The following is a 23,102-nucleotide window of genomic DNA, read 5'->3' on the forward strand; positions in this document are numbered from 1 at the left end:
TAGAGTTACCATATGACCCAGCAATGCTACTCCTAGGTATATACCCAAGATAATTACAAATATATGTTCACACAAAAACATACACATGAAAGTTCATAGCAGCAGTACTCATTCATAAGAACAAAAAGTGGGAACAACCCAAATGTCCATAAATTGATTCATGGATAAACAAAATGTGGAATAACCATACAATGGAATATTATTCAGCTATGAAATGAATGAAGTACTAATATATGCTACAACATAGATGAACCTTAAAAACGTTATGCTCAATGAAAGAGGCCATACAAAAGGACAGACATTGCTTGATTCCATTCAGATGAAATGTCCACAATGTCCAGAATAGGCACATCCATAGACACAGAAAGCAGACAGGTGGGATAGCCAGGGCATGCAGGGCAGCAGGAATTGGAACTGAATGCTAATAGCTATAGGGCTTCTTTTTAGGTTGATGAAATGGTCTATAATGAGACAATAGTGAAACTATGCACAACATGGTGAATCTACAAAAACCACTGAATTGTGAATTTTTATATATAAATTATATCTCAGTTAAAAATCACACTACAGTACAGGCAACAGAATATATAATCATTCTATAGACAATGGATCAGAATATTAAATTTAAAAATAGATAAATTTTTAAGAATTCAAGATATTTTAAAGGAGGTACCTCAAGTCAATGGGCAAATAATCAGTGGTGACATGACAGCTAACAATGTGGGGGGAGGGGATTAAGTGAGATACCTGGCTCATATTTTACATAAAAATATGTTACAGTATATGTAAGGATTCAAATTCAAAAAATAAAATAATAAAAGTTCTATCAGAAAAAAATAGCATGTGGTCAAAATAGTGAAAATGGTAATTATATAGTAGTTTAATAGAAAACATGTAACCAAATACTGCAGTGTCATCTTATTTGGAAAAAAATACATATTTCCAGAATATTTAGTGACCCAGAGAGACATTTATAGCACAGTATTAACTTAAAAAGGCAAAAAACATATGTACTGTATGAACCCATTTTGTAAATTAAATACAGAGAGAGAGAGAAGCCAAGAAGACTATACATCAACAAATTAAAGAGTCTTTCCCCACTGAGTAGAGAGATTGTGGATGATTTTTACTCTCCTCTTTTTGCTTAATTTTAATTTTTTCAAACTTCTATAATTAACATGTATCAAATGTGTAAAATGAAAAGATGAAAGCTTCTTGAAAAACTGATTTATCTATTCTATCTGCTCTCATTTGCATTATAAACCACACGGATGCCTTAGGTAATGTTATATCAAGAGTTCCTAGCCCAGTGACCATGTACTTCCCATTTCCAACATTACCTGGAAGATATTCATTAGAATCATAGCTGACAGCAGCATGGTGACCATTTCAAAATTTCCTGTCTTCATTTTTCTCTTCTAAATTAAAATGAAGAAATTTCAAATTAATAGACTTAAAGAGACTTACTGAAGTAGAGCACTATACACTACATATATTTTCATTCTGGGTGGAAGTAGGTATCATGATGGTCAGAAAGTGATTACCAATAAATTCCATTGGTTGGAAAGGCCTGGATTTTGTCTGCTTTTCTAACACCCCCATTCTACAGATGAGGAAACAAAAACTCAGAGAACTTCAGCAATTTGCTCAAGATTAAATCTATCCATTTCCATTCTCCTTTAGATATGTTGTCTCTCCCACCAGTCACTGGTGCTCATATTTTCTTGCTACATCTCTCCTCAGCATACTCAGAAAATTAACACTAACAAAAACAAAAACAAAAACGTTTCAAAATTGGTCTCCCAACTCCCAGTTTCTAAGAATTCTCCAGGAGTTAGAGACCATGTACATCATCCACTCTTCTTTCCTCGTTGCAAATCAAGTCATGCCTATTTGGGTATAATGGAGATGATGAAGCCAGGAGTGGTACAAAGCAGAAGGTTATCCAAGGGTACCTCCTTCCCCCTCAATATTCACATTCAAGAGAAGCCCACAGATAAAGCGTCTTGCATAACTTTCTGAAGGCAGGAATGAGAATAAGAAGGAACTGGGTAGGCAGCAATTCTAAGATTATACAACTCTGCTGGCTGAATGCCCAATATTCATCACAGTGTTTATGAGACTGAAAGGGGTAAGTAGGAGGGCAAGAGGCCCTAAGGGCTGAAGCTGTCCCAGAGTCAATAAATGATCCATTAAAGGTGGTCTACAGTTCCTTCAACATACTTACAATACAGTTAACATTACTGAAACTGAACCAAAATCTCTATTTTATCGTACCAATCGCCATATTCTGGCATCTGAACATGGGAATGAAAGCACAGAGAAAAGAAGATAGTCTTCCCTTTGGCCCTAGGTCCCTGCCTTTATTTAGGAGCTATTTGTTTCACTAAAGATATTAACATATACTATCAAACATACCACTTTTGTGTCACACTTCCCTTTCCAAAAAAGATTCGGTCTGTAAGACTTGGCAGATAACTGTCACAAAGCAGTATGTGCCAAGAAAGCTAGGAAACCAGGATTTGTTTTTTTTTAATTCTTCACTGCTGTAGTCTGAGTGTAAATAAGTAAAAATGTTTACCTGGCTTTTCTGCTTGTGGAGATTTAAATGATGCTAGGTCTCACACTGTTTCCCCACTCTCTCAGTTGTGAGCGTGTCTTCAGAATGGGAGGTTGTTGACAGTGAGAGCTGAGAAGGGAATGCTTTTCTTTTTATAAACACCCCCAGCAGTAGCTTGGCAGTGGCACATTACCCCATTTGTGTTCTGCTATTTATATCTGTCCCCCACACTATCCCTTGGAATCACTGCTGTTAACACATGAAATCTCCAAGAGGCTTGTAAAGCCACAGCAATTCCCTCTAACCACACAGCGTGTTCAGTTCTGAGCCCTTAGTGTCAGGCTTCTCAGAGAGTGATCACTTCCCATTCCTAACCCTTTGACTCTGAGATGTCAAACTAAAGCAAGACTTTACCCTAGCTAAATGGTTCACATAACTAAAGGGACTTGCTGTGTTAATTGCTGGCAATGACGATGGTTATCACCATTCATTCAACCAGTTTACTGCATTTCAGGTACTGTGCCAGATGCTGGGATACACAAGCAAGCAAAACAAAGTACTGAGAAGCATTCACAATCTAATAAAAGATATGAATATGTATACTTAATCAGAATACATGTTAAGAATCTTAAGTATAGACAAAGTCTAGTGACAGCACTAAGAAGGGAAGGATTTGGTAACAATACCTGCAACTGTAACTCTCATCTGAGTCAAGTACACATAGTGAATATATTGACTACATGTTGAAGAACACTTAGAGTTCACTGACTGGATAAAAAAAAATTGAGTGTCCTAGGAAATTCGTGCATATGTACATCAAAATACATTAATCGAATGTATTAGATAGTAGCTCTATTCATAACAGCCCCAAACTGTAAATCATCAAAATGCCTATCAAAAGTAGAATGGATAAAATCCATTATACAATGGATTTTTTTGAATATTAAAATTAATAACCTCTAATGACATATAACAAATGTGGCTAAATCTCACAAACAAAATTATGACTAAAAGACACACACGTGCATATACTACGTGATTTAATTTACATAGAGTACAAAATCAGACAAAACACATCTATGGCCTTAGATGTCAGAGCAGTGGTTATTCTAAGTGGGACGTAGTAACTGGAAGAGAATAGGCACAGGGGAGCACCTGGGATGCTACTTAGGTTCCGTTTTTGGTTCTGGGTGTTGATTACATTGATATTCAGTTTGTGAAAATTCACTAACCTATATACTTATGTGTATTTTTCCGTGTTGTGTCTGTATACACATATATATTACTCAATGAAACATTTTAAATTATCATAAAGTGCATCCACTTTACAAAAACCCATCTCATGTCTACTCTTCAGACTCTTCAAAACCTCTAACCTCTTCTCACCTCACTGTCTAAGCAATTTAAAAGATTAAATACACTAACTAAAATCCTAGAATAGTATCATTTTTTTTAAAAATAGAGTTTGGTTAGGAAGGAAAAAGAATGTATGCACAGGTTTTCAGGCCTATGCTCATGCTGACTTGCTTTTAAGTCCCAGGCATGTGGGCCTACAGGAAATGTGGTGGTGGGATTTCCCCATCTGTGGCCTTCTCAAATCTCTAGATTCATCTATCACCCAAAAGACTGAGTCGACCAGAAAGAACATAACAAATACTGTGTGAAGTTCAAATTTTGCCTTGTTTATTCCCAATATGCCATTGTTCCATTCCTGTTTTCTTCCATTTTAAAACTCTTGATATCATTCATTCAACAAATATTTGAGTCCTTGCAATGTTCCCAGCACTATTTTTCGTAGGTACTGGGGGTATAACAGTGAACAAAATAAACATCTTGCCCTTGTCAAATTTATATTCTCGTGGGAGGAGGCAGTCAAATAACAACTAAAATAAGTAAATTATATAAGTATGTTAAAATATAATCAGTACTCCTTTAAAAAAAGTAGTACAAGGGAGATTAGGAGTGCATAGAGAGTTTGCAATTTAAATGGATGGTTAGGGATAACTCACTGAAAAGGTTACATTTGAGCAAAGTCTTGAAAGAAATGGGGGAGATCAGCCATGAAGATTGTGGTGGAAAAGTGGTCAGGCAGAGGGAATTCAAGCAGGCCAATATGGATGGAACAAATAGGTAAGAGAAGAATAGTAGGAGATATAGTCAGGGAGGTAAGAGGGGTGTTAGTAAGATCATGTCTTTGCAGACCACTGGAAAATGTTGAATTTTACTCTAAGCGAAAGGGAGCAAATCACAAGGTTTGAGCAGAGGAATGGCAGGATCTGACTTCTTTTTTAAGAGGATCATCCTGGCTGTTATGCTGAGAATAATCTGTAGGGTAAAAGTAGAAAGACCAGTTTACAGGTTATTATAATAATGCTAGCAGAGATTATGGTGGCTCAAACAATGGTGGTAGCAGTAAAGGTGAGGAAGGTATATGTATGTGTCTTTGAGTTTGTTAAAAATACTCCTTTTGAAGATTAAATTAAGCATATTTTCAAATATGGTAAGGAAAAGTATTTGTGGATTCTAAAAAGCTAATATATTTTCAAAAAGATGATAATTTATTAAAAAGTAAATGGAAATGATCAATAGTGATACCAATTTCTTACATAATAAAAATGTTTGGACTTAAATTCAGAATATAATTTTAAGATTGAAGCAGTAGGATGCACTGACAGAGTGGATGTGGGCTGCAAGAGAGGTAAAGAATAATTCCAAGATTTTTAGCTTGAATAACTGGAAGGATAAAGATGTCAATGATAAAATAGGGAAGACTCTGTATAACCGATGTCCTAGAAGTCAGGTGAAGAAAACATTTCCAAGAGAAAGAAAAGATCAAAAGTGTCAAATGCTTCTGATAGGTCAAATAAGATCAGGACAGGGAAATGATAAGTGGATTTAACAATGTAGAAGATATTAACAGCCTTGATAAAGAGCAAATTTAATGGAACAGTAGGAATGAAAGCCTGGTTGAAATGGCCTGAGAATGGAAAGAAAAGGAATTGGAGAAATACTAAACTATTCCAAAAAGTTTTTCGGTAAAGGAGAGAAAAGCAATGAGGCAGTAGCTTAATGGAAGGGTAAGAGGAAAAAATAAAGAAGAGGATCCAAGAGAAAAAATTTTAAAGATGGAAAAAAATAGCATGTTTTAATAATGATTCAGTAGAGAGGATGAAAATTGGTAACATAGGAAAGAGAAGAGAGAAATACTGGATCAATGTCCTTGACTAGGCAAAAGGGTGTAGAACCTAGAATACAAGTAGGTGAGATGGCCTTAGATCCATTTAGTTCCATGCGTAGATGTGGCATAGGCAAAACTGAATTGAATCAACACTGTAGCTTTTCCAAGCAAGGAAAAGACCGATTTTTAAAAAATATATATTTTTATTGATTTCAGAGATGAAGGGAGAGGGAGAGAGAGACAGAAATATCAATGATGAGAGAGTCATTGATCAGCTGCCTCCTGCACGTCCCACACTGGGAATCGGCCCTCAACTGGGAATCGAACCATGATCTCCTGGTTCATAGGTGAAGCACTCAACCACTAAGCCACTCTGGCAGGGCTGGAAAAGACTGATTTTAATGATTGGTGTGGACAAAAGATTTGACTTGATATTTCACCAAGGAAAATGTATGAATGACAAAGCAAGAAAAGATGTTCAACATCATTAGGTATCAGTCAATGTAAATTAAAACTACGATATATCCATTAAAACGGCTACAATTAAAAAGACTGACAACATCAAATGCTGATGAGGATGTGAATGAAACAATTGAAACTCTCACACATTGCTAGTGGAAATGCAAAACAGTTACTTTTGAAAACAACTTGATAATTTTTATCAAGTTAAACATATATTTACAATAAGACCCAGCAATCCTACTCCTAGATATTTACCCAAGAGAAATGAAAGCATATGTTCACACAGACTTGTACTCAAATGTTCATAACAGTTTGATTCATAATAATAAAAAGATAGAAATAACTCAAATTTCCATCAGCTGGTCAATGGAAAAACAAATAGAATCCTACTTAGCAATAAAAAGAAACAAACTTCCTTTTTTAGATCAGTAGTTCTAAAACTGACTGTAGTGGTTATTGCAAAATTCAATAAGTATGCTAAAAAACACTAACTCATACACTTTAAATGGGTGAATTTTATGGTATCTGAATTATATCTCAATAATGCCATTTTTAAAAAGGAATGAATTACCCATACATGCAACGTCATAGATGAATCTCAAAAGCATCATGCTAAAAAGTCACAACAGGCTATATACTGTATGATAATATTTAAATTACATTCTAGAAAAGGAAAATTGTAGTGACAGAAAGCAGACCAGTGATGGCCAGGCCTTTGGTTGAGGGAGGAGATTGACTACAAAGAGCATGAAGGCACTTTTTGGAGGTGATGAAATGCTTTATATCATGATTGTATGGAAGTTACATGATGATATACGTTTGTCAAAAGTTACTTAATTGTACACTTAAAATTTATGGATTTTATTTATATAAATTATACCTAAATACATCTGGTTTTTTAAAGTAATAAAAAAAACAACCTTGTTCACATACTCCTTGGAATGTCTTGGTGTACCCCCAGAGTTATTTATATCTCAATTTAAAGACCACCACTGTAAAGCATCTGAAATGTTGCAATGGCCCATGGAAGAGGCTGAAAGAGACATGAAAGATAAGGTAATGCAAAGTACATGTATCATGTATCACAGGGACTGGAGGCTAAAGTAAGACATGTCAGCAGTGAATATAAATTGCCATCATCCAAAGACCAAGCAGGGCCCTGGTTGGTTTGGCTCAGTGGTTGGAGTGGTTAGAATGCCGGCTCCCAGACATGCACCGTAGTTACTGTGTGCAGGAGGCAACCAATCAATGTGTCTCTCTCACATCGATGCCTCCCTCCCTCCCTCTCTCTCTCTCTCTCTCTCTCATCCATTCTCTGAAAATCAATGGAAAAAGTATCCTCAGGTGAAGATTAAAAAAAAAGACCAAGCGGAATCAGACATCTCATTGAAGGCCAGTGGCCACTAGAGGTCAGCACCAGAACATGATACCTCTCCTCCAATGGCTGAACAGATTGCTCTTTGGAAGGACAGAAGGGGAAAAATGGAGAAAAGAATTATGCATTTAAATATTTACTTAGCCCTGGCCAGTGTGGCTCAGTTGGTTGAGCATCGTCCATGCACCAAAAGGTTGCCAGTTTGATTCCCACTCAGGGCACATGCCCAGAATATGGGTTCAAACAGGGAGGCAACAGATCGATGTTTCTCTCTCTGCCCCCCCCCCCTTCCTCTCTCTCTAAAATCAATAAAAACATTTTTAAAATTACGTAAAGAAGGCTGTATCAACTCATAAGTGACTAAATTTTAATTGGGAATATTAATGTTTCTACCTTTAGTGCACATGAGGGTTTGTGAACTAAATTGATTTCCAATATAGAGGATTAGTTTCCTTTTTGTTTTTTGTTTTTTTGTTTTTTTGTTTTCGCTATTTCTTTTTTTAAAAAAATCTTTATTGTTCAGATTATTACAGTTGTTCCTCTTTTTTCCCCTTATAGCTCCCCTCCACCCAGTTCCCACCCCACCCCATGCCCTTACGACCCACCCCACTGTCCTTATCCATAGGTGTATGATTTTTGTCCAGTCTCTTTCCGCACCCTCCACATCCCTTTCCTCCCAAGGATTGTCAGTCCACTCCCTTTCTATGCCCCTGGTTCTATTATATTCACCAGATTATTCTGTTCATAAGATTTTTTATTCACTTGATTTTTAGATTCACTTGTTGATAGATATGTATTTGTTGTTCATAATCTTTATCTTTTTCTTCTTCTTCCTCTTCTTAAAGAATACCTTTCAGCATTTCATATAATACTGGTTTAGCTTTTTCTTATCTGTGAAGCTCTTTATCTGCCCTTCAATTCTGAATGATAGCTTTGCTGGGTAGAGTAATCTTGGTTATAGGTTCTTGCTATTCATCACTTTGAATATTTCTTGCCACTCCCGTCTGGCCTGTATAGTTTCTGTTGAGAAATCAGCTGACAATCATATGGGTACTCCCTTGTAGGTAACTAACTGTTTTTCTCTTGCTGCTTTTAATATTCTCTCTTTGTCTTTTGCTCTTGGCATTTTAATTATGATGTGTCTTGGTGTGGTCCTCTTTGGATTCCTTTTGTTTGGGGTTCTGTGGGCTTCCTGGACTTGTAAGTCTATTTCTTTCACCAGGTGGGGGAAGTTTTCTGTCATTATTTCTTCAAATAGGTTTTCAGCATCTTGCTCTCCCTCTTCTTCTGGCACCCCCATAATTCAGATGTTGGTATGCTTGAAGTTGTCCCAGAGGCTCCTTACACTATCTTCATATTTTTGGATTCTTTTTTCTTTTTGCTTTTCTGGTTGGGTGTTTTTTGCTTCTTTGTATTTCAAATCTTTGACTTGATTCTTGTGATCCTCTAGTCTGCTGTTGGATCTCTGTATATTATTCTTTATTTCAGTCAGTGTATGCTTAATTTCTAGTTGGTCCTTTTTCATATCCTCGAGGGTCTCACTAAATTTATAAGCCTTTTCTAGAAAATTCTTGAAAAACCTTATAACTGTGGTTTTGAACTCTATATCCAGTAGTTTGCTTTCCTCCATTTCTTTCCTTTGTGACCTGTTTCTTTGTCTCCGCATTTTGGCTGCTTCCCTGTGTTGATATAGTGGCTTTGTGTGCTAGGTGTCCTATAGGGCCCAGTGGCTCAGCCTCCCCAGTTACCTGAGGTGGACACTCTTGGTGCACCCCTTTGTGGGCTATGTGCACAGTCTTGTTGTAATTAAGCCTTGATTGCTGTTGGTATCACTTGGAGGAATTGACCTCCAGGCCAATTGGCTGTGAGGATCAGCTGTGTCTACAGTGGGAGAACTTCTGTGCTGGAGACACCCTTATGAGGCAAGACTTGCTTCAGTGGGGCTTTGGTGCTCACTGAGTCTGCCCCCTGAGTGTGTCCCTTATGTGCCTTTAGTATTATATCTAAGAAATTGTAACCGCCCTGGCCACATAGCTCAGTTGATTAGAGTGTAGTTCTCATATTCCAAGGCTGCAGGTTCAATCCTCAGTCCGGGCACATGCACGATCAACCAATGAATCCATAAATAAGTGGAACAACAAATCTCTTTCAATCTCTCTCTCTCTCTTTCATCAATAAGTAAAAGAAATAAAATAAAAATCATGACTATACCCAAGGTCATCTGGGTTTTGTCTCATATTATCTTTTAGGAGTTTTATAGTTTTGCATTTTACTTTTAGGTCTATGATCCAGTTTCAGTTAATTTTTGTAAAGGGTTTAAGGTCTATGACTAGATCCATCCTTTTGCATGTGGATATCCGCTTGTTCCACCACCATTTCTTAAAAAGACCATCTTAGCTAAATTTAATTTTTAGAACTGATTCTCTTTCATTGTAATTGTTTTCAACTAGTTTTCTTTTTTTCATTGTTTTCACTATTACAGATGTTCCCATTTCCTTCCCACTCTTTGCCTACCTCCATCCAGACCACACCCTCCTCTCCCACTAGCTCTCACCACACTGCTGTCTGTCCATGGGATATGCATGTATGTTCCTTACCTAATCTCTTTACCTTATTTCATCCAGTCCACCCCCTCCTCTGCCCTCTGACCTCTGTCAGTCTGTTCAGTTTATTTTGTTCATTGTGTCCACTTGTTCATTTATTTTGTTTTCCACATATCAACTAATTCTCAATTATCTATACTAATAAAAGGGTAATATGCTAATTAGACCAGGTCAACTGGACATCCTACTTCCTTCTGGACAAAGCCACGGTGGTGGGGGCTGAGGCAAAAGTGGTTAGGGGTGATCAGGCTGGCAGGGGAGCAAGCAGTTAGGGGTGATCAGGCCGGCAGGGGAGGGCAGTTAGGGGCAACCAGGCCTGCAGGGGAGGGCAGTTGGGGACGACCAGGCCTGTAGGGAATGGCAGCTGGCGGGGACCAGGCCTGCAGGGGAAGGCAGTTGGGGGTGACCAGGCCAGCAGGGGAGGGCAGTTAAGGGCAACCAGGCCGGAGGGGAGGGCAGTTAGGGGCAAGCAGGCTGGCAGGAGAGCAGTTCGGCATCAATCAGGCTGACAGGGGAGTGGTTAGGGGGTGATCAGACTGGCATGCAGAAGTGGTTAGGGGCAATCAGGCAGGCAGGTAGGCGAGCGGTTGGGAGCCAGCAGTCCTGGATTGTGAGAGGGATCCCAGATTAGAGAGTGTGCAGGCTGGGCTGAGGGACACACCCACCCCACCCCACCCCCCATGCACAAATTTTGTGCACCCACCGAGGCTCTAGTAAAGTTAATTTCATTTGCTTCTTTTATCTTTTTAAATGTGGATACCAGGAATTTTAAAATTACATGTGTGGCTTACTGAGTTAGATAGAACACATGGAGCCTTCCTGCCATGTCTGAGGAAAACCAGGATGGCTCAGATGTGACTAAGGGTAAGTGAGTGAGTGAAGAGTATAGTAGATGATGAGGTCAGAGAGGTAAAAAGTCCTTCAAATACCTTTTAAACCTTTCAGTGATAACAATGACAATGACTAAAATTGCAAGATTGCAGGTGGAATTAACACCTGAAACCTCTACCTCTTTTGTCAGAAATTTCTAGGAAACCATATGGCTATATATTTGTGTCCTTACCATGCTGATGTACTATAACATGCCACAAGGTATAATGGAGGTAAGATAGGAATTGTAGCTAAGCTTCATTAAAGTCTTGGCAGTGAAAAGACTGGACAACATGTAAAGAGCAGGCTAATCCAATTCCTATGCTAGACCCACAGATAGAGACTCTAGTAGTGTCAAGCCAGATCCAGTCCATCACTCCTTCATTCATTTACTAGTATTCTCCACAACCTTCTAGTTCATTACTTCCTTCCATCCAAACTTGTTTCTCTTCAAGTAGTAAAAAAAGTTCTATGCATTTCCTTTATTATACCATGGATAATTTAATTATCTTCATTATCTATTTAATGGCTATATATCTTTTTATTAAGATTTTATTTTTAAGAGTAGTTGAAGCAATAGCTATATTTTCATCTGCATTTTTTCTCCATACAACATAAAATTGATTACTTGTAGATTTAGGAAGAAAAAAGGCTATTAAAGGAGACAGAAAATAAGCAATTTTCATTTACTTATCAGCTATAAGATATCCAAAATTGCATGGACCTTGTGGATTAAGGACATTAAACAAGGGTAGGAAGGATCTGATTGGAAAGGCCCTGTGGAAGGTATGCTTCCTAAGTAAGAGGGGAATAAAAGGAAAAATAATTTTTACTTATAGTCCTGAATATTTCCTTTTTAAATGCATAGGAGAGCACTATGAAAAACGTGAAAATTTTATATAACATGAAGAATAGAGCAAAACTCTGTCCCTGGGCATGGCTAATATAATCAAGAGTTTAGTTATTAACTCTTCCCAAAGCTGGAAACCCCCATGAAGTAACAATTGTTGGAACATCATTCAAACTTAAAAGGAAACTGAAGATAACTTCATGCCTTTTAATTTAATCCTACTCCTTTCTGAAACAGGAAACCTTTGTTTTTAAAAAAAGGGAAGCAAAACTAAAAGGGGTAGTCCCTCTTATAGGTAAGAAGAGTTGATTACATAAATGGGTCTGACACCTTTTTTTAATGCTTTGTTTTGCTATCTTCTTTTCTTTTAATTGAGGTAAATTTATCATATAACATTATATTAGTTTCATGTGCACAATATAATAATTTGATATTTGTATATTCTACAAAGTGATCACCACCACAAGTCTAGTTAACCTCTTTCACCATACAATGGATCCCCTTCACCCATTTTGCCCACATCTAATGCCCTTCCCCTTTGGTAACCACCAATCTGTTCTGTGTCAATGAGTTTGATTTTGTCTTCTTTGTCCATTAGTTTCATTTTTTTAGATTCCACTCATAAGTGAAATCATACACTATTCATTTTTCTCTGACTTATTTCACTGATAACAACAGTAATCACTAACATTTACTGAACACTAAATATGTACCAAGCACAGTTGTAAGCACATTTATTGTCATTTGATCCTCAAAGCAACCTTATAAAGAATTATTTCCCTCACTTTATCATTTTAAGAGCTGAAGCAAGGTCATCCATCTAGAAGTGACAGAGCTGGAACTTGAATCCTGGTCTTTTGGCTTGAGCCCATGTTCCCAGACACTAATCTATCTCTACTTTTTCAATAGCTGTAATGGAAAGGAAACAAGTAAGATAGCACCCATGTGAGAATGTAGAAATGAGAAAAGTTTTTTGGTTTTGCTCTTTCTGTGTATATTTTTTTTATAAGTCCAAAGGTAGAAATGGCCTGAACAAGTTAATACCCTAAATCAGTGGTCGGCAAACTCATTAGTCAACAGAGCCAAATATCTATAGTACAATGATTGGAATTTCTTTTGAGAGCCAAATTTTTTAAACTTCAACTTCTTCTAACACCACTTCTTCCAAATAGACTCGCCCAGGCCGTGGTATTTTGTGGAAGAGCCACACTCAAGGGGCCAAAGAGCTGCATGTGGCTTGTGAGCCGCAGTTTGCCAACCACGGCCCTAAATGGAAAAAAGTTGGCTGAGAGAGACTGAAAATTGATTCTATTCTTCCACTTTCAGCTTTTGCACTGATCTTGATGAAAACGGAAACAAGCTGCATTACACAGCTATTTCAGTCATTCTCTCTACAAAAAATTCTTAACTACCTATATGTGACAGGCACCATACAAGAAACTTATAATACGACAGAGAGCAAAAACCAGAAACTATCCTTGCCCTTATAAGACTATCTAGTGGGGGTGGCAGATACTAACTAAATAATCACAAAGGAGTATCTATACTAATAAAAGCCTAGGTGGCCCTCGTGCCCTCATGTCATGGCCGCCCCCATGTCATCACAAGATGGCCGCCTCACATCATCACAAGATGGCTGCCACAAGATAGCTGCCACAAGATGGCCACCCCCACATCATCACAAGATGGCCACCACAAGATGGCTGCCACAGATGGCCAGCAGGGGAGGGAAGTTGTGGGCAAACAGGCCAGCAGGGGAGGGCAATTGGGGGCCATCGGACTGGCAGAGGAGGGCAGTTGGGGGCGATCAGGCTGGCAGGGGAGCAGTTAGGGGGCAATCAGGCAGACAGGCAGGCGAGTGGTTAGGAGCCAGCAGTCCTAGATTGTGAGAGGGATGTCCGACTGCCGGTTTAGGCCCGATCCTGCAGTCGGACATCTCCCAAGGGGTCCCAGATTGGAGAGGGTGCAGGCTGGGCTGAGGGACAACACCCCCTCCCCCCCAGTGCACGAATTTCGTGCACTGGGCCTCTAGTATAATAATAAACTGAGATGAGTTCTATGAAAGAAAAGAACACACTTCTATGAAAACATTTAATAAAGAAACCTGATCTAGACTGGAGGGGGTCAGGGAAAGCTACTCTAAAACAAAGATACTGCTTAGCTCAGAGCAGAAGTATGTACAATGGGAAGGGGACAGGAAATGTTCTAGGATTGGGGAAGAGCAAAACAAAGGCCTGTGGGATGTATTGGAGAAGTGAAAGAAGGTTAGTGTGTGCTGATAACAAGAGACAGTGGTGGAAGATGAAGCTCAAGAGACAGGCAGAACCACAATAATAAATTTGTTCTTAATCTTCTGAAAGGCTATTGGCATATTTTAAGAGTACCACAGAGACACAGGTTTGGAGCTGCCTTTGAAAAAAGATCCCCCTGGCTCTGTGTCCATTTGTTTCATTTTTTTAGATTCCACTTGAAATCCTACAGTATTAATTTTTCTCTGTCTCCCTGTGGAAACTAGATTAAAGGGAAAAACAGAATGGATGCAGAGTGGTCAGTTAAGAGACTACTGCAGACTCACATGTTTCTGGCTTGCACAACTGGTTGAAACGGGCGGGTGATGGTGCCAGTACTCAGATTAAGTACACTGTATAGTGAAAGATTTTGAGTTTTGTTTTAAATATGTTGAGTTTGAGGTGTCTCTTAAATGCCCAAATGGAGATGTTGAGTAGGAAGTTGTATATATGGGTCTAGAACTCAGAAGAAAGATTTGGGAACCACCAGTGCTCCAAATTACTGAAGCATGATCATTGACTAGCTACAGTGCCTAAAATATAGCTAGTGATATAGGATAGAAGACAGAGGATAGAAAGTGAAGATAGAGGATAGAAGATAGAGGGTAGAAGATAGAGGATAGAAAGTGAACTGCCTAGGTCTGAATCCTGAAGATATATGGAGATAGACAGAGATAGAGATAGAGATAGAGATAGAGATAGAGATAGAGATAGAGATAGAGATAGAGATAGAGATAGAGATAAAGAGATAGAGAGATAGATATACAGAGAGATAAATATATAGATATTTATTTTAATTAACTGGGAGGGGAAGGTGGGCCTGCAAAGAAGGAACAGCCATGGGCAGGAGGAAAATCATGAGTACAATATGACAGAAACCAAAGGACAAAAATTTCAAGGAGAGGTTTAACAGTCTGAATGACTGCCAATAGACACCAAAAGCACAGACTATTAGAATTTAAAGGGACCTTAGAAATCATCTGATCCAGTGCCCTCTTATTCCCCAAAGTATGAAAGTAAGATTCAGATAATACCCTAGTTAGCTAGTAGAAATGAGATTAAACCCATAAATTCCTAATGCAAAGATTCTTTTCATAAACTCATTTGCCTGATGACTAGTACTTAGCTCGACCTTTCCTTCTTAAATTAAATCAGCTCTACTCCTTTAGTTTTTCACAGCATTTCACCAAACCTCTGGCTATTTTAATGCCATACTTCTGAAGCTTCTCCAAGTCATAAATCATAATCCAACCTAAGAGAAACCTTCACCAAACTCTAAATTAGAATGCTAACTGATCTGGAGCTGCAGTAAATAAATTGCCACCTACTCACACACACTCTCACCACCCCTAACCAAAGCTGTTACACAGTTACACATCAGGGTCTCAGAATAGCATCCTACACTCTCTGTATTCAAAGGAAAGACTGCTTCACTGGGAGATAACTGGAAGAGAGACCTGGAAGTTACTGTTAAGGTGGCATATTCAGTCATCCTCTCTTGCCAGGGTAAAATTAAAAGTTCAACTACAGGGAGAGATAAAGGAAGGGGAAGGTGGTAGAAAGGTAAAAACACGGGGCAGTTTCTTTTCTTCTTTTATTCAGTGATTTTACATGGCAGAGTTAATTAGGGCAATTATTATGAGTACCCTTAAGTCAATTCTAAAATTATCTTTTGAATGGAGGCCAACATATTCCATAATCAAATGGTGAAAAAATTTTTAAATCATTTGTTTTTAGAATGTATTTTAATTTTTAGAGTAGTCGTGATGTTTTGAAAATAATCTTATCTGAATTTGGTTTATGACTGATAATCTAGGAACCCATAATATTTTTAAAATAAGAACTATCCTGTCAAGACATAGGCTGGAAAGATCTCTGTAGTCTCAGTCCCAAACCCTGCTCCTTACTCTATGCTCCCAAAGAAAAACATCACTGTTCATTACCCTGAACACTGTAAGGATGCTGAAAGACATGCTTTTTTTTGGTAAAACTCAATATAGGAGCTGTATCTACAACTAAAAGTGAAACATTTGGCATGTTTGTTAATTCCAGTTTCATTTAATAACTTCTAAAGCATGTAAGTGCAAGCTTTTTTTTTTTTTTAGTTAATAGGAAAAATTTGAGATGCAATACCAATACTTTAGGATTTTGGTCTTGGTGTTTATATGAAATTCTGAGGCCTTGACTTAAATCTTTCATTGTATTATGATTTCCTTTTAGGTGTATTGCACTAAGTAAAACTTGTATAAATCTTCCTTTTAAAAACTGGGGGGAAAAAAGAAAACATTACCTTTCAAACGGATGTACTGTCTCAACACAGCTGCTGGGTGATTGGGATTGGTGTGTTTGTTTTTACATTTATAGACATTCTAGCTGTTTCACACTGTCTCTGGGGAAGATAGTTAATCAAGATTTTTTATTTAAGAGGCTTCCTTCCTAAACTTCTGTAGAATTAGAATGAGTGAAGACTTCTTATTTATCAATGAAAGACTTAAGAAGACTATATGACAATACTAATAAAATTTAGAAATAAATATTTGACTCTATAACTCAAGTTTCCTCCCTGATTTAATCCTACTGCACCATTTAGCATACTGACTATTATATACTAGTGAACCGGTGCACGGATTCATGCACATTGAAAGGAAATGAATTAGAAGAAATATTTTAATATCACTATTTGCCCTTTCTCTATAATAGAAGTGTCAACCAAATTCACAATCGACAATGACAGATCAAAACACACGGATGCGATTGGTACCAGTGAGAGCTTAATATGTATCGTGCATGCGCAGGTCAACTTAGCCTTTTATAGATATAGAATAAACTTGCTTAATTAGACCTGCTTTCTGATTTAGCTAAACTTTTTCCAGCCCAGTAAAGCACCCCAATTTCTCTTTCAGATAATTGTCAGCAACACAGCAGTAAATGTTAACACAAAGCAAATTATTATTATAGATCAAGCAGGGAGAACAAAGGGTAAAATATTTAACTGCAGCAGTGTTTGACTATATTCTGCGCAGTGAGAAAACCTGAAGTCATTTTCAAGTTACACCATTTCTTACTTCTTTTCAGTTGGATCAAGTTTCTAAACTTTCTAAATCTCCATTTTCCAGCTAATGAAAAGAATATAGGATCCTACTGAGTCTCCTATAACCTACTCCAGGATTTCTGTGAGGATCAAATGAGATGAGGCAGTAAAAATACTTCACAAACATTTGGTTAAAGTGTAAAATGTTTGCACCTGGGCATAAAGCAAGTCATGTTCCTGGGCCGAAGAAACTGCAAGGAGGCTAGTCGCTAGGGAGAGAAAGCTGGGTGGTGCTATGTGATGTCATTACCCAGCACCACAGCGACCGTTTCTGGGCTGGGCTGGATTGTGGGCTGTATTTTACGCCATGGGGTCTTGGCAGCGTTGGCTGCGATTTGGTGGGCTGTTGCTCCGGGGTGGTGGTGGGGCCTGTGTTGGTTTGTCGGCACCAGGTCCACGGTGCCATTTATTTTTAAACTAGAGGCACGGTGCTTAACATTCATGCACTCGGGGGCGGGGGGGAGGGTCCCTCAGCCCGGCCTATACCCTTTCACAATCCAGGAGCCCTCGGGATATCCTGCGGAAAGAGGGCCTAAGCCACAGTCGAACATCCTTAGCGCTGCCGCGGAGGCAGGCCTCTGTACTTGCCAGCTGTGAGCCCAGCTCGTGGCTGAGCAACGCTCCCCCTGTGGAGAGGGACACTGATCACCAGGGGGCAGCTCCTTCATTGAGCATCTGACCCCTGGTGGTCAATGCACATGATAATGACCAGTTGTTCCACCGTTTGGTCGATTTGCATGTTACCCTTTTATTATATAGGATGGCCAGTGCATGTCATGGCAGCTCCTGCATTGAGCATCTGTCCCCTGGTGGTCAGTGTGCATCATAGCTACTAGTTGGACAGACACATAGCCTTTTATATATATACTAGAGCCCTAGTGCACAAATTTGTGCACCAGTGGGGTCCCTCGGCCTGGCCTGCGGGATCGGGCCAAAACCAGCTCTCCGACATCCCCCGAGGGGTTCCAGGTTGCGAGAGGGCGCAGGCCAGGCCAAGGGACCCCACTGGTGCACGATCGGGGCCAGAAAGAGACATGGGAGGTTGGCCAGCCGGGGAGGGGCTGCGGGAGGGCTCCAGGGCATGTCTGGCCCGTCTCGCTCAGTCCTGATCGGCTGGACTCCAGCAGCAAGCTAACCTACCGGTTGGAGTGTCTGCCCCCTCGTGATCAGTGCTCATCATAGCGACTGGTCAACCGACCGTCTGCCCCCTGGTGGTCAGTGCATGTCATAGCAAGTGGTTGAGCACACTTAGCATATCATTAGCATATTATGCTTTGATTGGTTGAATGGCCAACCGGATGACCGGACACTTAGCATATTAGGCTTTTATTATATAGGATAGATACTTTACATACCATCTTAGCATGGACAAACTTTCACTAACCAGAAAGATTCCCTTTTCATATCCAGCAGCACTGCATGAGATACTGAGGTTTCCCATTTCTTTAGGCCTCCCCTGCATTGTCCAATACAAATACCAGATTTTCCTGAAATCATAACTCCCAATTTATTCTTCCTTGCCCTAGAATAGATTTGGGTACAGATCTGCAGTGGCTAGTGGCCAGAAATAGAAAGGAAGGAGAGAAGAAAGTTGTGGTAACAACTCTGAAGAATGCTACTAATATATAATGGTTAAGTATTCTTAGGGTTGAATTTTAGGTACTTTAAAATTAATTACATTTTGTAAATCAAGAATTACATAAAAATAGTAAGACTACTTGATCTCACTTATATATGAAATCTTTAAAAAAATAAAAAACCACCAAGCTCAGAGATAGAGAACAGACTAGTGGTTGTCAGAGGCCTGGAGTGGGGGCACAAAATGAGTGAAGGGAGTCAAAAGGTACAAACTTCCAGTTATAAAATAAATAAGTCATGGAGATGTAATGTACTACCTCTTTGAAAGTTGCCAAGAGAGCAGATCTTAGAAGTTCTCACAAGAGCCCTGCCCAGGTAGCTCAGTTGGTTAGAGCGTTGTCCCAATACACCAAGGTTATGGGTTCCATCCCCAATCAGGGCACATAAAAGAATCAACCAGTGATCCCTCACTGTGTGACTCAGTTGGAGCACTGTCCCATGCACTAGAAGGTCATGGCTTGATTCCCAGTCAGGACACATACCCAGGTTGTGGGTTGTGGGTTCCATCTATGGTTGGTGTGAGAATAAAAGGCAGCTGATCAATGTATCTCATGTCAATGTTTCTCTCTCTCTCTCTCTCTCTCCTCTCTCTCTCCTCTCTCTCTCTCTCTCTCTCTCTCTCTCTCTCTCTCTCTCTCTCTCTCTCTCTCTCTCAGCCTGGTGTATGAAATTTGTGCATGGGTGTGTGTGTGTGTCCCTCAGGCCAGCCTGCACCCTCTCCAATCTAGGATCCCTCTCACAATCCAGGACTGCTGGCTCCCAACTGCTTGCCTGCCTGCCTTACTGATTGCCCCTAATCGCTTCTGCCTGCCAGCCTGATCACCCCCTAACCACTCCCCTGTTAGCCTGATTGATGCCTATCTGCTCCCCTGCCAGCCTGTTTGCCCGTAACTGCCCTCCTTGCAGGCCTGGTCACCCCTAACTGCCCTCCCCTGCAGGCTTGATCACCCCCAACTGCCCTCCCTTGCAGGCCTGGTCCCTCCCAACTGCCCTCCCCTGCTGGCCATCTTGTGGTGGCCATCTTGTGTCCACAAAGGGGCAGGATCTTTGACCACCTGGGGGCTGCCATCTTGTGTGTTAGAGTGATGGTCTATCTGCATATTACGCTTTTATTAGATAGGATAGAGGCCTGGTGTACGGGTGGGGGCTGGCTGGTCTGCCCTGAAGGGTGTCCCAGATTCGAGTGGGGGTTCCCTTGGAGCATGGGGTGGCCTGGGTGAGGGGCCTGTGGTGGTTTGCAGGCCGGCCATGCCCCCCAGCGACCCAAGCAGAGGCCCTGGTATCTGGGATTTATTTATCTTCTACAATTGAAACTTTGTAGCCTGGAGCAGAGCCAAGCCTTCTGCTCGCACCGTGGGGGCAACCATTTCTGTTGGGATTTATTTATCTTCTATAATTGAAACTTTGTAGTGGAGGCCAAGGCAGGCCAGGGCTTCAGAAGCTTGGCTTCCTCCATCGCCATGGGCAACCCTAGCCTCCTGCTCTCTCCAGCTCCGTGGCTGCTGCCATTTTTGTTGGGATTTATTTACCTTCTATAATTGAAGCTTTGTAGCCAGGAGTGGGCCAGCCAGGGTGTGCAGAAAGCTGGGCTTCCTCCATCGCAGGGGAAACCCAAGCCTCCCTCCTGCTCTCTGTGGTCGCAGCCATCTTGATTGGGTTAATTTGCATACTCACTTTTGATTGGCTGGTGGGCATGGCTGGTGGGCATGGCTTGTGGGTGCAGCGGAGTGATAGTTAATTTGCATATTGCTCTTTTATTAGATAGAATAATTGAAACTTTGTAGCCTTGACTGGAGGCCTGGGCCGGCCAGGGTGTGCGGGAAGTTTGGCTTCCTCCATTGCCTAGGAAACCCAAGCCTCCTGCTTGCTCCACGGCCGCAGCTATCTTGGCTGGGTTAATTTGCATACTTGCTCCTGAATGGCTGGTGGGCGTGGATTGTGGGTATAGCAGAGGCACAGTCAATTTGCATATTACTCTTTTATTAGATAGGATATACACACACACATGGTGCACTAAATTCGTGCACAAGGGGGGTGTTCCTCAGCCCAGCCTGCACCCTCTCCAATCTGGGACCCCTTGAAGGATGTCCTACTGTTGGTTTACAGGGATCGGGTCTAAACTGGCAGTCGGACATCCCTCTCACAATCCGGGACTGCTGGCTCCAGCCGCTCACCTGCCTGCCTGATTGCCCCTAACCACTCTGCCTGCCGGCCTGCTCGCCCCCAACTGCCCCCCCCTGCTGGCCTGCTTGTCCCCAACTGCCCCCCCCTGCTGGCCTGCTCGCCCCCACTTTCCCTCCCCACTGGCCTGCTAACCCCCAACTGCCCCCTGCTGGCCTGCTCACTCTAAACTGCCCCACCCCTGCTGTCCTGATCACCTCCAATTGACCCCCACCGACGGCCTGCTCACCCCCACTGGCACCCCTGCTGGTCTGCATATCCCCAATGGCCCCTGCTGTCCCATCCTGACCTGATCACCTCCTGGCGACCCAAGGTCCCAGCCCCTCCTTTTTTTCTTTTTCTTTTTTTTTCTTTTTCAGCGCCTCCTTGAGCGAAGGCCAGGGCCGGCTGGAAGCAAATATCTAGGATTTATTTATCTTCTATAATTGAAACTTTGTGGCCTTGAGTGGAGGCCAGGGCCAGCCAGGGCAGGCGGGAAGCTTGGCTTCCTCCATCACCAGGGGCAACCCAAGCCTCCTGCTTGCTCCAGCTTCGTGGCCGCTGCCATTTTTTTGGCTGGTGGGCGTGGCTTGGTGTAGCAGAGTGATGGTTAATTTGCATGTTTCTCTTTTATTAGTATAGATATATATACACTAGAGGCCCGGTAGGTGCATGAAATTCATGCATGGGGGTGTCTCCCTCAGCCCAGCCTGCACCCTCTCCAATCTGGGACATACCTCTCACAATCCGGGACTGCTGGCTCCTAACCACTTGCCTGCCTGCCTGCCTGAATGCCCCTAACTGCTTCTGCCTGCCAGCCTGATCGCCCCCTAACCACTCCCCTGCCGGCCTAATTGACACCTAACCGCCCCCCTGCCGGCCCGATCACCCCCAACTGCCTTCCCCTGCTGGCCCGATCGCCCCCAACTGCCCTCCCCTGCCGGCCTGATCTCATCCCCAATTGACCTCCCCTGCCAGCCTGATGGCCCCCAACTGCCCTCCCCTGCTGGCCCGGTCACCCCCAACTGCCCTCCCCTGCCGGCCTGGTCACCTGTAACTGCCCTCCCATGCAGGCCTCATTCCACCCCCCGCCCCAACTTCCCTCCCCTGCAGGCCTGGTTGCCCCCAACTCCCTTCCTTGCTGGCCTGTTCACCCCCAACTGACCTCCCCTGCCAGCCATCTTGTGGTTGCCATCTTGTGATGACATGGGCTGGCCATCTTGTGATAACGTGAGGGTGTGAGGGCGACCTAGGCTTTTATCTTATCTAATAAAAGAGTAATGTGCAAATCAACCATCACTCTGCTACACCCACAAGCCACGCCCACCAGCCAATCAGGAGCAAGTATGCAAATTAACCCAAACAAGATGGCTGCGGCCACGGATCTGCAGCAAGCAGGAGGCTTGGGTTTCCTAGGCAATGGAGGAAGCCAAGCTTCCCTGCCACCCTGGCCAGCCCAGGCCTACACTCAAGACTACAAAGTTTCAATTAGAGAAGATAAATAAATCCCAACAAAAATGGCGGCAGCCATGGCAGCACAGAGCTGGAGAGAGCAGGAGGCTTGAGTTGCCCCTGGTGATGGAGGAAGCCAAGCTCCTGCAGCCCTGGCCTGCCTTGGCCTCTGCTACAAAGTTTCAATTATAGAAGATGAATAAATCCCAACAAAAATGGCTGTGGCCACAGAGTGAGCAGGAGGCTTGGCTTCAAAGCTACGAAGTTTCAATTATAGAAGATAAATAAATCCCAGATCCCAGGGCCTCCACTTGGGTTGCCAGGGGGCGTGGCCGGTCTGCAAACCACAACAGGCCTCTTACCCAGGCCATCCCATGCCCAAAGGGAACCCCCACCCTGATCCGGGACAACCTTCAGGGCAAACCAGCTGGCCCCCACCCGTGCACCAGGCCTCTATCCTATCTAATAAAAGAGTAATATGCAGATTGACCATCACTCCAACACACAAGATGGCTGCCCCCATGTGGTCAAAGATGACTGCCCCTTTGTGGACACAAGATGGCCACCACAAGATG

General features: G+C 41.7%; 1 protein-coding gene across 26 annotated transcripts in view; it reads right to left on the reverse strand.

Moving 5' to 3' along the window:
• ART3 (ADP-ribosyltransferase 3 (inactive)) overlaps nucleotides 1-23,102 on the reverse strand; it is a 109,984-nt gene that overhangs the window by 25,282 nt on the left and 61,600 nt on the right. For 4 of the 26 annotated variants that reach the window (XM_080660181.1, XM_080660185.1, XM_080660175.1 and 1 more), the window contains exon 2: nucleotides 1,341-1,418. In XM_080660181.1, the coding sequence (XP_080516307.1) occupies nucleotides 1,341-1,409 (69 nt within the window). In that variant the 5' untranslated portion in view covers nucleotides 1,410-1,418. Of the gene's footprint in view, nucleotides 1-1,340; nucleotides 1,419-1,544; nucleotides 2,039-2,581; nucleotides 2,749-23,102 lie in introns of those variants that run through there. The other 22 variants (XM_080660184.1, XM_080660179.1, XM_080660188.1 and 19 more) reach the window with 14 other exon arrangements.

Source organism: Plecotus auritus (genome assembly GCF_963455305.1).
Source record: "Plecotus auritus genome assembly, chromosome: 1".
In the NCBI taxonomy this organism is placed as follows: Eukaryota; Metazoa; Chordata; class Mammalia; order Chiroptera; family Vespertilionidae; genus Plecotus; species Plecotus auritus.